We start from the raw sequence: 12,520 nt of genomic DNA on the forward strand, positions 1-12,520 counted from the left end.
ATGTGTTTTGGATTTAGTTACATATAATGTATTTTGAATTTTTTTACCTCACATATAAATTTGATTATTTGTACAATATTTAATATTAAAATATTTATTTTTGTATACATAGCATAAAAAAATAAAAAAATAAAATTCATAGAAATATAACTAAAAAATATATATTTTAATTTAAAAAGGTAAAAATTCATCCAATACAAAACTTTATTTTTTCTAATTTGAGCATTTATTACTAATAATTCAACAACATTGAAATTATATTATAAATAGTTGAAATTATTATTACTCTTTTTTTTTTTTTTTTTTTTTTTTTTTGGCTGTAACTACAGAATTAATAATTGAAATTATATTTTTTAATTCCGTTTTTGTGATATTTTATTTATTTAGAAAGATAATTGTGAGGAGGCAGGGTTCTTCATTCTCATTCTCGCTCATTTTATTTCCTCGATATAAAAACCCTAATTTCGACTCCTACTCTTCCCTTGCTTTCCTCCAAATTCCGATCCATTTCTGCATCATCAAACCTTCATTTATGGCGAGCACAGATCCCGAACGCCGAGAGGACGAGGATGCTCCTGCTGGAGATGATGAAGACACTGGAGCTCAAGTTGCCCCGATCGTCAAGTTGGAGGAGGTTGCCGTCACCACCGGTGAAGAAGATGAGGACGCCATTCTCGATCTGTACGATTTTCTCTATACTCCTTTCTCTGCATTTTTTTTTCTCAATCTAGGCTTTGAGTCATGAGTGTGATTTGTTTTTGTGCGGATTATTCATGATTATTTTAGGAAGGCAAAACTGTACCGATTCGATAAGGATGGAAACCAATGGAAGGAGAGAGGTGCTGGTACTGTCAAGTTTTTGAAACATAAGAATAATGGCAAGGTTCGCCTTGTTATGAGACAGTCTAAGACGCTTAAGATCTGCGCTAATCATCTTGGTTTGTTCTCGATTATATACCCATTATGTGCGTACAATTGAGTTGCTTGAGTTCTTTTGTTTATTTTCTTTTTTTTTGTTGTGCCTTTGTAGTGATTTCGTCAATGACAGTTCAAGAACACGCTGGAAATGAGAAATCATGCGTGTGGCATGCCGCTGACTTTGCTGATGGCGAATTGAAAAATGAGCTTTTCTGTATTAGATTCCCATCTATTGAGAGTGAGTACAACTTCGTTATTCTTTTTCCCTGGAATTCGGCTGTAGGGTGAACTTGGCTGATGAGTTTTTTGATCCTTTTGATCTATGATAGCGTTGGTAATATCAAAAGACCATAGATGTTCTTTGAGCCCAGAAATTGTGGTCATTTCCTTCTCCGTAAATATCTGCTAAATTAGATCAAGTACTAGCACCAGTCTATTCACCGATAGAGTCGTTCCTTTTGTGCACCCAAATGGCTTCATAGAATTTATGAATATAATCTGTAGTAAGATTCGGTCATTTTCATTGGATAATTTTGTCAGTAGGACTTACTTTTTTTTACTGCATCAAAAATAGGTGTTTAATGAGATTCCCCTAATAAGATTTTATTTTAAAAAATGGGGGAAAAGGAGAGTGGTTTTAATGGCGAATAGAGAAAATTTTGGCGGTGGCAAAGTAGGGGAGAAGTGGGGAAAGGGGCGGAAGAACTGAAAATTTATATTAGGGCATATAAAGATAAAATTTAAATGCGATCGACTACTTTGTATAAGACGTACTTATAAATCTGATTTCATTTGGATGATCATAATTCTATTGTTTTCAACTGTTTTAGACCAAGTAAAGAAGCTCATTACATTATAAATCAAGTTTTCTTACATCTTATTCGATTGCCTTGGATTTATAATTCTAAACCGTTTCTCTCCTGTTTCAAGAATGATCCATTTCCATTCGTTATAATCTTTTGTTGATGTTTCTTCAACGTACGTCTGTCCATCAAATTTACCTCAGAATTAGGTTATTTTTCATTTCCTCAATAAGTATGAGCCTTGGATAAATGATAATCAAGGTTTGTTCTTTTTTGTTTCTCTTTTTGGGGATGGTGTGTTAGAAATCCTTTCATTATATGTCTTAAGTTAAATGTTTTAACTCCTTTCGTTTCTCTTTTCAAGTTAAATGTCTTAAGGTAACCTTTCATTCATTTGTGTTTTTTGTAATCACTATATTATTAATCAACAAGAATTTGTTTCTGCTGATAAATTCTTTTAGCTTTAGTTTCTTAAACATTTTACTTATAAAGTGTGGAGACAGGCATGTTCGCTTGGTGCCTGAGATTGTAGAGATTCTCAATTGCATTTTTAGATTTAAACGCTTGGACACTATGTATTGCTTGGCTCTTAAACTTATTATATCTCTTCTTTTTTTTATTTTTAACTAATTTACCTCTTTTCTCAACATCTAGGGTCGTGTACTCTCAATTTTTTTTTTCCTTTTTCTGATTTAGGCATTCATTTTTATCATTTCTTGATTTTCGTTATTTCCTTTATTCCTCCCAAACTGATCGTTGCATCTTTGGAGTGTGTCTAGGTATTAAAAATGTAAAAATTCCTGCACTTGTGTGTGTATACTTAATTGAACAAGATTTTTAGAGCATTGTTTTCTGAATGTTCATCCTTTCATTTTTGTTCTATCGTAAGATAAATATTTATTAACTATGCTAGTTGGCTTAATTTTTCTTGGTAACAAGTATTCTCTTTGCTTCAGACTGCAAAACATTCAAGGAAACATTCCAAGAAATTGCCGAGTCCCAACAGAAGAAAGATGAAAATAAAGATGCATCAGCAGCAGCTGGATTACTTGAGAAATTGAGTGTTGAAGAAAAGAAAGGTGAAGAAGATAAAGCTGGAGACACACCTGCCAAAACCAAGGAAGAGGATGAACCCAAGGGTGAGGCAGAAAAGAAATCAGATGCAGAGAAGAAGAATGATGAGTAGCCTGATTTGGTACTGAAATATATATCTGAGATTTTGATGAGGCTGACCTCTCTTCCATCCTTGGTACATTTAAGCATAATAGTCAGTTATTGGATTGGATTTCCTCTGGGGTGGTGGGAGAGGTCGTCTACATTGAACTTTTGGTTGGGAGTCCCTTTGCATTTTTCTTTCTTCCTTTAAAAATGAGAGTTTTCTAGTCACTGTCGTCGTCAAAAGTGGGGGTGGGTGGGGTTATGTGGCGTCTTGTGGTTTGTGAAACTTGAAAGTTGGGGAATTGTTTGATTGAGGGGTGGTGGGTGATAACACTATGGAGTTTGTGTGCAGCAGCGCAGGGCCTGAGCTGAAGATGCATGCTGCAAGGAAGAGACATGTACACATTTATTTTTGTTTGATGATTTGCTCAGTCCCGGAGATTTTTACCTTTGGGGATGATGAAAAAATTATGATTGTCCTCGTCTTTGTCTTTGTCTCTGTCTTGTGGAATTTTTATCGAAAGGTTTTTAGGTGTTTGGTTGTGCAGTGTGTTTCTGTTTCTGTTTCTGTTTTTGCTCACTTCCCATTGTAGTTGATCCCTACCTATATTAGTTATTTTGGAGTAATTATGTATCCATTTTGAAACTAAAGATCTGTTTTATGGTTTGGAGTTTATTGTGGGGAAGGTTAATGGGGACTACTATTACAGGTGTGGAACGCATTTTACAGAAAAGGTTTATTGTCTGCTCTTTGTTTATTTAGTCTGTATTTCTCTAATTTTACTTCTATTAATGAAAATTCTGGCCTATATGTGATGTGGAAACATGTCTATGTCTGTGGAAGATCGTCTACGCAGAGGATATCATATCTGCAAAACCTCGGGTAAGGAAGAAGAAGTTGCAAGTCGTATTGGATCAGGTCTTCAAACTCTAGACCCAACCTTCAGCAAACACCACAACCCATTAGCCGACCAACCTCGACCCAGCCCACGAACTCTTGCAGCCTCAAGCCCACGAGTGTGCATCCAACAACCACCCACCTGACACAAGACCAGATCGATCTTTAGCCTCAGTTCAGCCCAATCCTTGAAGTTTCCAGCCCATTATTGGCTTCACGTGCGTGTATAGCGAAATACTATGCAACCTTATTCATGTCAGACTGTGTATAGAGAAATACTATGCACAAGCGAAATACTATGCACAAGCGAAATACTATGCACAAGCACAACCTTATGAGAAATACTAGTATCTAACTCTACTCTATAGATATATAGACACGTAAAGATATTAAAATTTATAATCAATTAATGATTATTAAAAACTAAAAATAGATAAATTAAAAAATATCCAAGCTTAACAATAAAATTTAAATAAATTCAATTAAATTAGGTGAGGCTTATGAACCCTAATAATGTGAAATTCATGGAAGAACTACCTATCAACTACCTTTTCAATTGACCCATCCATAATAAATGCACTCTCATTTACACCTTTCAATTCCTTGCCTAAATTTGGGACGAAACAAATAATCAACGTATCTAAACTCATGTTATTTTAATCTGCCTTAGCATCAAAATTTTAATACTTTTCCATAAGAACTCAAATTCATTGCCAAATCTGACCCATGACTTACTGCAACCAACTCAAATTTAATATCTCACCTTCGTGAGGGAATAAAACATTTCTTTTAAAGGTATAGAAGCCTCTTCCTAGTATACGTATTTTAAAGTCATAAAGCTGACGATGACACGTAGGCTAAAGCGGACAATATCTGCTAACGGTGGACTTAGACTATTACCATGCGGTGTGTGCTAGCAAGAATGCTAGATGTCTAAGGGAGGTGGATTGTATGATCCCACGTCAATTGGAGAGGGGAATAAAACATTCCTTAAATGGTGATAAAATCTCTACCTAATAGACGCGTTTTAAAACTGTGAAGCTAACGACGATACGTAATAGGTTAAAATGGACAATATCTACTAGCGGTGAGTGAGTTTGGGCTATTACATGTCCGAGGCAGATAGATATTATGTTTCAATGAAAGGATGAAAATAATTTTTTAATGCAAAAGGGTAAATACCAAAAATAGAATAGGACTAAACTAAGATGTTTTTGAAAGAAAAAAAATTGTTATAACATTACACAATAATTGAGCGGCTATTAAAATGATAGGACGAAATGAAAATAATAAAATGTCACATCAAAGCCCCAAATAATATGATATGAAGATAAAGAATATGGAAAATAATAATGCAAATAAATCAGTAAGGATAAGAATATAGTGACTAAAATTTCACCTTATCTGTATGATCTTTTAATATTTGGAGTATCTAAATAAAAGAAAGTGAATGGCTGCTGAAGGAGGCTCCATACCTGTTCTTGAGCTTCACTCATAATTGCTGAAGCTTCATATATCACATCCATTTTCCATTTTTATGAAAGAACAAACAAGCTTCCACCATTCTTCAGAAGTTCATACCAGATGATAATGACCTTAACAAGCCAAACAAGGCTTCAGAGATCTCAATTATTTAGCAGAATGAATCAAAGTTATGAACAATCTTATCTCAAAGAGCCATTTACATACATAGAAATAAGCCAACACAATCTGGAATAGATCAAACCAAGCCACCCCAATGAGGTGGAGGCGAATCCAATTCTCAATTCTCAACACCACCAGCTTGCAACTGCAAATCTATGGAGAGGGAGAATTGGATGCCATTTATATGATTTGATAGTTGCAGAACATTCCAATGGCAGGAGATTAAACAGAAAGTGAAATCAGAAGAACTGAAAAACATGAAAGAAGAGATGAACTACAGGTCTGGATTAAGAGCTCAAGATGTTTAAAGGACCAGAGGCTTAATCTAGACCATCGAGAGATGTTTTTACTTCAATTATCAATCTCAACCACCATATCCAGCTCTCTAACACTCTCTTTGCCGAACTATTTGATTCCATTCAGTCAGGCATTTTCACAAACAGGTTATGGGCAGAAACAGAACCAGAGGCTTAATCTAGACGATTGAGAGATGTTTTTTCTCAAGTGGGCATTTTCACAGGGCCATATCCAGCTCGCTAACACTCTCTTAGCCAAACTATTTGATTCTATTCAGTCAGGCATTTTCACAAACAGTTTATGGGCAGAAACAGAACCAGCGAATTGAATGAGTTTAAAAAACTATGAGAAATCGTCATACCTTCTAACAACCATATCTTTGATTGTTCCATTTCTCCCACCGTACCACGTCTTCAATTCCCAAAGTAAACTGCATCGCAGACTCGGATTTGAAAGTAACGACAGAGAAGGATTATGAGTTAGGTATACCATCGGCATCACAAATTTCAGAGATCTGTTACGGATTTGAGAGTGACCCAATTGGATTAAATGCTTTGCCAATCAGATTGAAAGTTTGTTGCAGTCAATCTTGTTGTACGGTGGACAATGATAGTGAAAGAAATGGCGTTGCCTTTCTTATCCGTCGGCCATGGAAGCGTAATGAAAGAAAAAGACTCACATCTGCTTCTTCCTCTTCTATGGCGACTTCGATTGAATTGATATGGGTACTCATCGTTTCAAATTGTCCTTTTTCGTATCGCTTTCTTCTGATCAGAATCAGAGAATTTCAAAGCTTATCGGTTCGTCTTCGCTGTTTCAGCAATCATTCAAAGGGATTTCTCCACTGTTCTTCCATAAGAAATTAGTGGTAAGGACAACGGACAACATTCCCAATTTTCGCGATCTATTTTCAATCATTTACCTCAAAATCTAAATCAATCCATAATTCAATGCTTAAATACCAAAATTTTCTTGAGAATTGAAGGTTCCAATTTTCAATTTTTAAAAAAATTAAGCCCGTAAACAAAACTAGCATTTATGTGTTCATTTGTTTTTGTCATCTACAAATTTTCAAAAAAAAAAAAAAAAAAAAAAAAATCGTAGCTTCATTAATATCTCAATGTACCCTTTATCTCAACAAATGTCTTGCACGCCAAGGCATTGTAAATTATATCAGATATGCATGTTGCTATGGATAATTATCTACAACTATGTTGCATGCATTATGCAATACTTATCTATGTGTATATATATATATATATATATATANACAACGGACAACATTCCCAATTTTCGCGATCTATTTTCAATCATTTACCTCAAAATCTAAATCAATCCATAATTCAATGCTTAAATACCAAAATTTTCTTGAGAATTGAAGGTTCCAATTTTCAATTTTTAAAAAAATTAAGCCCGTAAACAAAACTAGCATTTATGTGTTCATTTGTTTTTGTCATCTACAAATTTTCAAAAAAAAAAAAAAAAAAAAAAACATAATTACAAAACAAGAAACCAACAACCAAGAACCCAATAATTATTTTTAAAAAATTGAGCTTTTATAAATATTTCCCAAAACAAAGCCAAATTCAAAAAGAAGAAAGGAAAAAAAAAGGCCAAATTGATATTTTAGGTAATAAAATAGTCTTTTATTATTATTTTTTGGTTCCCATTGCCAAAGGTTATGCTTACTTGGTTGGGTCATGTAGCTTTGTCCCTTACTCACCATTTTTGCCTCTCTCTTTTCCTCTGAAGCCATGAACAACAACCCATCACAGGAAAATGTTGAAACTGAAGGCATTTCTTCAAAGGTATTCTTAATTCTTCTGCCCTTTTCATACCTCAAACCAATGCTTTCTTGAAGAAATTTATATGGGTTTTTGTTTTTGTATGATCGTGTTGTTTATGAGTCTATTTGGGAACTGGGTTTCCTTTTGGGTTTGAGTAAAATGCTTATACATATTCATTTTTAGACATATACAGTTCATTCTATATGGTTGATTCCTTGAAAATCTCTGTTATACTGAAATTTGGGATGAGTTCTTATGCTTGAGAATCTTGATGGATTGATGGGTTTTCTCTTAGATTCTTGGTTGTTTTGAGTGTTTTTATCAGATCTAAATGATAAACCACTTTGTTTCTTGGTTATGATCGCCTGAGTGATATCCCTCCTGCCATTGAGTTGCTATAAACATATGTTAATGGCGACGTAAATGCTTGATTTCTGGAAGGATCAAACTTATTTTCTTGACATTTTAGGTTGGAATATGTTTGTTGATCATGTTTGTAGCTAGCAATGTGTGTTAATATGTTTTTATCATCAGAATGTGAAGAATGAGTCCTACAGAAGTGTGCTTATGCTGGCTTACCAAAGTTTAGGAGTCGTTTACGGCGACCTCAGCACGTCACCTCTATATGTTTATAAAACCACATTCTCTGGGAAATTGAGTTTACATGAGAATGATGAAGAGATTTATGGGGTTTTATCCTTCATCTTCTGGACGTTTACACTCATTGCTCTCTTCAAATACGTTTTCATTGTCATGTCAGCCGACGATAACGGTGAAGGTAACGTTTCTCGACTCATCCAATATTATAAACATTGTTAGGACGGTCTAATTGTTAAAGACTTCGAATAATATTATACCATTGTTGTGAGATCCCCCATCGGTTGGGGAGGAGAACGTAGTGGAAACCCGAGTGCTAGCGAGAATGCCGGGCTCTGAAGAGGAGTGGATTGTGAGATCCCACATCAGTTGGGGAGGAGAACGAAACGCCCTTTTTAAGGGTGTGGAAACCCGAGTGCCAGCAAGGAAGCTAGGCCCTGAAGGGTGGTGGATTGTGAGATCCACATCAGTTGGGGAGGAGAACGAAACACCCTTTATAAAGGTGTGGAAACCTCTCCCTAGCACATGCATTTTAAAAACCTTGAGGGTAAGCCCGAAAGAGAAAGCCTAAAGAGGGCCTAAAGAGGACAATATCTTCCCTAAAGAGGGTCTAAAGAGGACAATATCTTCCCTAAAGAGGGCTTAAAGACGACAATATCTTCCCTAGCAGATGCGTTTTAAAAACTTTGAGAGTAAGCTCGAAAGGGAAAGTCCAAAGAAGACAATATCTGCTACCAGTGGGTTTGAGTTGTTACAATCGTGGAGATATGATTCTTTTATTTTCTATCGAGAGCTTGGAAATCTGTGATCGTAAACGATTTAATAGCTTGAAGTGTAATAAATAGATAGGAAGAAAAGCAAAGTTGATTAGTTCATACCATTGCTTGTGATGCAGGGGGTACCTTTGCTCTGTACTCTCTTCTCTGCAGGCATGCTAGATTATGCATTCTACCAAATCAAGAGCCTGCTGATGAAAAGTTATCTGCATATGAAATGAAGGAAAGCTTGGAGACAAGACCAAGTGCTGCTCTAAAATCTTTTTTTCAGCTGCACCCGTCTTTTCGAAAAGGTTTTTTGGTGTTCGTGCTCTTCGGAACCTCCATGGCTATTGGTGATGGAGTGCTCACTCCTGCAATATCAGGTCAGGTCCTTGCATTGCACCAACTCTGTAGCTTAGTGTAATGGCCCATGCCCACCGCTACCAGATATTGTCCTCTTTGGATTTTCCCTTTCGGGCTTCCTAAGTTTTTAAAACGTATATGATAGGGAAAGGTTTCCATACCCTTGTAAAGGGTGTTTCGGGTATTTCATTCTCCTCCCCAACCAATGACCCTCCTTCAAGGTTCAGCGTCCTTGCTGGCACTTGTTCCTTTCTCCAATTGAGGTGAGACCCCTACCAAATCCACCCTCCTTTGGGGCCTAGCGTTCTTATTGGCACACCGCCTCGTGTCTAACCCCCTTCAGGGAACAACCTCCTCGTTGGCACATTGCTCGGTGTCTAGTATCATTTGTAACAGCCCAAGCTCACCGCTAGCAGATATTGTGCTCTTTGAGCTTTCCCTTTCAGGATTACCCTCAAGGTTTTTAAAACGTGTCTGTTAGGGAAAGGTTTTCACACCCTTGTAAAGAATGCTTCGTTCTCCTCCCCAATCGAGGTGGAATCTCACACTTAATCATCCTAACATTTATTATTGGTGCTTTCAGTTCTTTCAGCAGTCTCTGGAGTCAAACATAAGATCACTGGACTCCATGAGAGTAAGTCTCATTCTCTCTATCGTCGCGTTTCCAAATATAGCAAAACAATTAAATCGTCCCGAAATTGTTGTTTCCCACTTTCAGATTATGTTGTTTTAATCTCGTGCGTCGTCTTAGTTGGATTGTTCTCCCTTCAGCATTGTGGGACACACAAAGTTTCTTTCATGTTTGCTCCAATCATCACGACATGGCTCGTCTCTATTAGTGTTATCGGAATGTATAATATTATCAAGTGGAATCCGCGTATATACCATGCTCTCTCTCCTGTTTATATGCTGAAGTTCCTTCATAGCACGGGCGTTGAAGGTTGGATTTCATTAGGCGGAGTCGTTCTCTCGATAACAGGTACTTGTTCATCTCGAATCATAAAATTTCATGTTTTCGATAGTCTCTTATGGGATATTATCATAGGTGTGGAGGCAATGTTTGCTGATTTAGGCCACTTCTCTACGCTTTCGATCAAGGTAACTCTATTCACGTTGTTCGAATATAATAAGCAAAACCCGTCACTTGCTTAATGTAAACTCTTCATTTAAACCACAGATTGCCTTCACATTTATTGTATATCCCTCATTGATTCTTGCTTATCTGGGTGAGGCTGCATTCCTTTCTAAGCATCATGAAGATATTCAGAGAAGCTTCTACAAAGCGATACCTGGTAGGAAGTTCGTAGTATTGAGTTTATACATATTGATATGTCCTTGTCTTACCATGGCATTTACATTATTTGTCGGTGTAGAAGCGGTGTTTTGGCCTGTGTTCGTTGTGGCCACTTTTGCTTCTGTTGTAGGAAGTCAGGCCGTGATTTCGGCTACGTTCTCGCTCGTAAACCAGTGCTGTGCTCTGAATTGCTTCCCCCATGTGAAAACTATGCACACTTCAAACCAGATATGTGGGCAAATTTATATTCCAGAAGTTAATTGGATGCTAATGTGCCTTTGTTTAGCTGTGACAATTGGCTTGAGAGATACAAACATGTTAGGCCATGCATATGGTACACAAGTCTTAGCATTTAGCATTGTCTGTGGGCTTAAATATCCAATCAAATGACAGAGAAATCTGATTGTTTTGATGTTTTTATAGGGCTGGCAGTCACCATTGTTATGTTTGTCTCGACTTGCTTGATGGCACTCGTGATACTAATCGTTTGGAAGCAGAGGTTGATCGGCGCCATAGCGTTTTTCATGTTTTTTGGGTCCATTGAACTACTTTACATCTCAGCATCAATCAGCAAAGTTCACGAAGGTGGGTGGATACCCGTCGTGCTTTCTATACTCTTTATGTGTTCGATGTATACATGGTACTACGGGACAATGAAGAAACACGAATACGACGATGAGAACAAAGTGTCGATGAATCGGATACTTTCTTCAGGGCCTAGCCTTGGCATAGTGCGTGTGCCCGGAATAGGCCTCATATACACTAATCTGATCTCGGGTGTTTCTGCTGTTTTTGGTCACTTTGTAACCACGTTGCCTGCATTTCATCAAGTGCTCGTGTTTGTATGTATAAAGTATGTTCAAGTTCCTCATATCGACGAAGAACATCGGCTGCTCATCACAAGGGTTGGACCGAAAGAATGCAACATGTTTCGGTGCATCGTGAGATATGGCTATAGGGATTTGCTACAAGAAAACTACGATTTCGAGAACAGGTTGGTGTTTTCTCTAATGCAGTATGTAGAAACAGAAGATCAGTTTTGGAAACCAATGACACCTTGTGAATATGAACCATTGGAGCAGTCTTCCTACAAATATAAAGCGACGAATACCACGGTTGACGATCGGGAGAAGTCGACACATAGCGAGGAGGCGATGCTGATAATGAGAGCGAAAGAGTCGGGAGTCACGTACATTTTCGGGCATTGCTCGGTCAAGGCCAAGAAATCGTCCTCCATTCTTAAGAAGTTGGGTATTGATATTGTGTATGCTTTTTTGAACCAGAATTGTAGAGAGCCTGAGGCTTTACTGAATGTGCCTCACACTTCTCTCTTGGAGGTTGGTATGGTTTATTATGTATAGTTTCAACCAATAAACATAAGCTTAGAAGCTCATCTCAAGGCATTGTTCTTCATGTTTTGATATGAACATGTAGCTTTCTTTTCTACTTTTAGAAACAAATATTATACCTATCGAACCGGGGCGGGAAATGAGGGAGGGAATAAGGAAAGATTTCTCTTTGTTGGTTAAACGAGGTCGTGTATAGAGATTATGTAACTGACACCGTTAGCAAATATTGTCCTCTTTGGGTTTTTTCTATCGGACTTCCACACCCTTATAAGAATGTTTTCGTTCCCCTCTCCGATCAACGTGGGATCTCACAATTCACCCCTTTGGGGGCCTAGTGTTCTCATTGGCACATTGCTCGGTGTCTGGCTCTGATATCATTTGTAACAACCCTAGCCCACCACTAGCAAAATTGTCCTTTTTGAATTTTCTCTCAAAGTTTTGAAACGCGTCTACTATAGAGAGGTTTCTGGAATCTACCCTCTACCTGGAAGAGGTTTTCACACTTTTGAAACGTGTCTCCTCTCCAATCAATGTGAGATCTCACAATCCACCCCCTCGAGGGCTTAGTGTTCTCGCTCGCATACCGCTCAATATCTGGCCCATTTGTAACAGCCCAAGCCTACTGCTAGTAGAATTTGTCTTCAACTTTTCCTT

At 37.2% G+C, this 12,520-nt stretch overlaps 2 protein-coding genes and 1 long non-coding RNA gene across 10 annotated transcripts; 2 read left to right on the forward strand and 1 right to left on the reverse strand.

Moving 5' to 3' along the window:
- The first annotated feature begins 413 nt into the window (after nt 1-413).
- On the forward strand, nt 414-3,546 carry LOC111493171 (ran-binding protein 1 homolog a-like). The gene is made up of 4 exons (XM_023142815.1): nt 414-681; nt 787-938; nt 1,031-1,156; nt 2,678-3,546. Exons 1-4 carry the CDS (start codon nt 533-535, stop codon nt 2,905-2,907), a joined length of 657 nt encoding a protein of 218 aa, XP_022998583.1. The 5' UTR covers nt 414-532; the 3' UTR covers nt 2,908-3,546.
- Nucleotides 3,547-3,618: 72 nt separating this feature from the next.
- LOC111493173 lies at nt 3,619-6,365 on the reverse strand. Its single transcript, XR_002719969.1, has 3 exons — nt 6,080-6,365; nt 5,253-5,372; nt 3,619-3,919 (listed from the first exon to the last, which is right to left on the reverse strand). It is a non-coding gene; the product is annotated as an uncharacterized LOC111493173 (long non-coding RNA).
- A 37-nt stretch (nt 6,366-6,402) lies between these two features.
- Nucleotides 6,403-11,963, forward strand: LOC111493167 (potassium transporter 1). 8 transcript variants are annotated; one of them, XM_023142806.1, is made up of 11 exons: nt 6,403-6,443; nt 6,539-6,586; nt 7,471-7,526; nt 8,040-8,283; nt 8,998-9,243; nt 9,807-9,857; nt 9,942-10,202; nt 10,269-10,321; nt 10,401-10,515; nt 10,597-10,851; nt 10,941-11,963. In XM_023142806.1, the coding sequence occupies exons 3-11, from the start codon at nt 7,473-7,475 to the stop codon at nt 11,876-11,878; spliced, it is 2,217 nt and encodes a 738-aa protein (XP_022998574.1). In that variant the 5' UTR covers nt 6,403-6,443; nt 6,539-6,586; nt 7,471-7,472; the 3' UTR covers nt 11,879-11,963. The 8 variants fall into 8 exon arrangements, with proteins under 8 accessions (XP_022998574.1, XP_022998572.1, XP_022998575.1 ...); XM_023142804.1 differs by lacking the exon at nt 6,403-6,443 and having other exon boundaries at nt 6,497-6,586; XM_023142807.1 differs by lacking the exon at nt 6,403-6,443 and having other exon boundaries at nt 6,497-6,586; nt 9,975-10,202.
- Nucleotides 11,964-12,520: the final 557 nt, after the last annotated feature.

This window comes from Cucurbita maxima, unplaced genomic scaffold, assembly GCF_002738345.1.
Source record: "Cucurbita maxima cultivar Rimu unplaced genomic scaffold, Cmax_1.0 Cma_Scf00018, whole genome shotgun sequence".
NCBI lineage: Eukaryota > Viridiplantae > Streptophyta > Magnoliopsida > Cucurbitales > Cucurbitaceae > Cucurbita > Cucurbita maxima.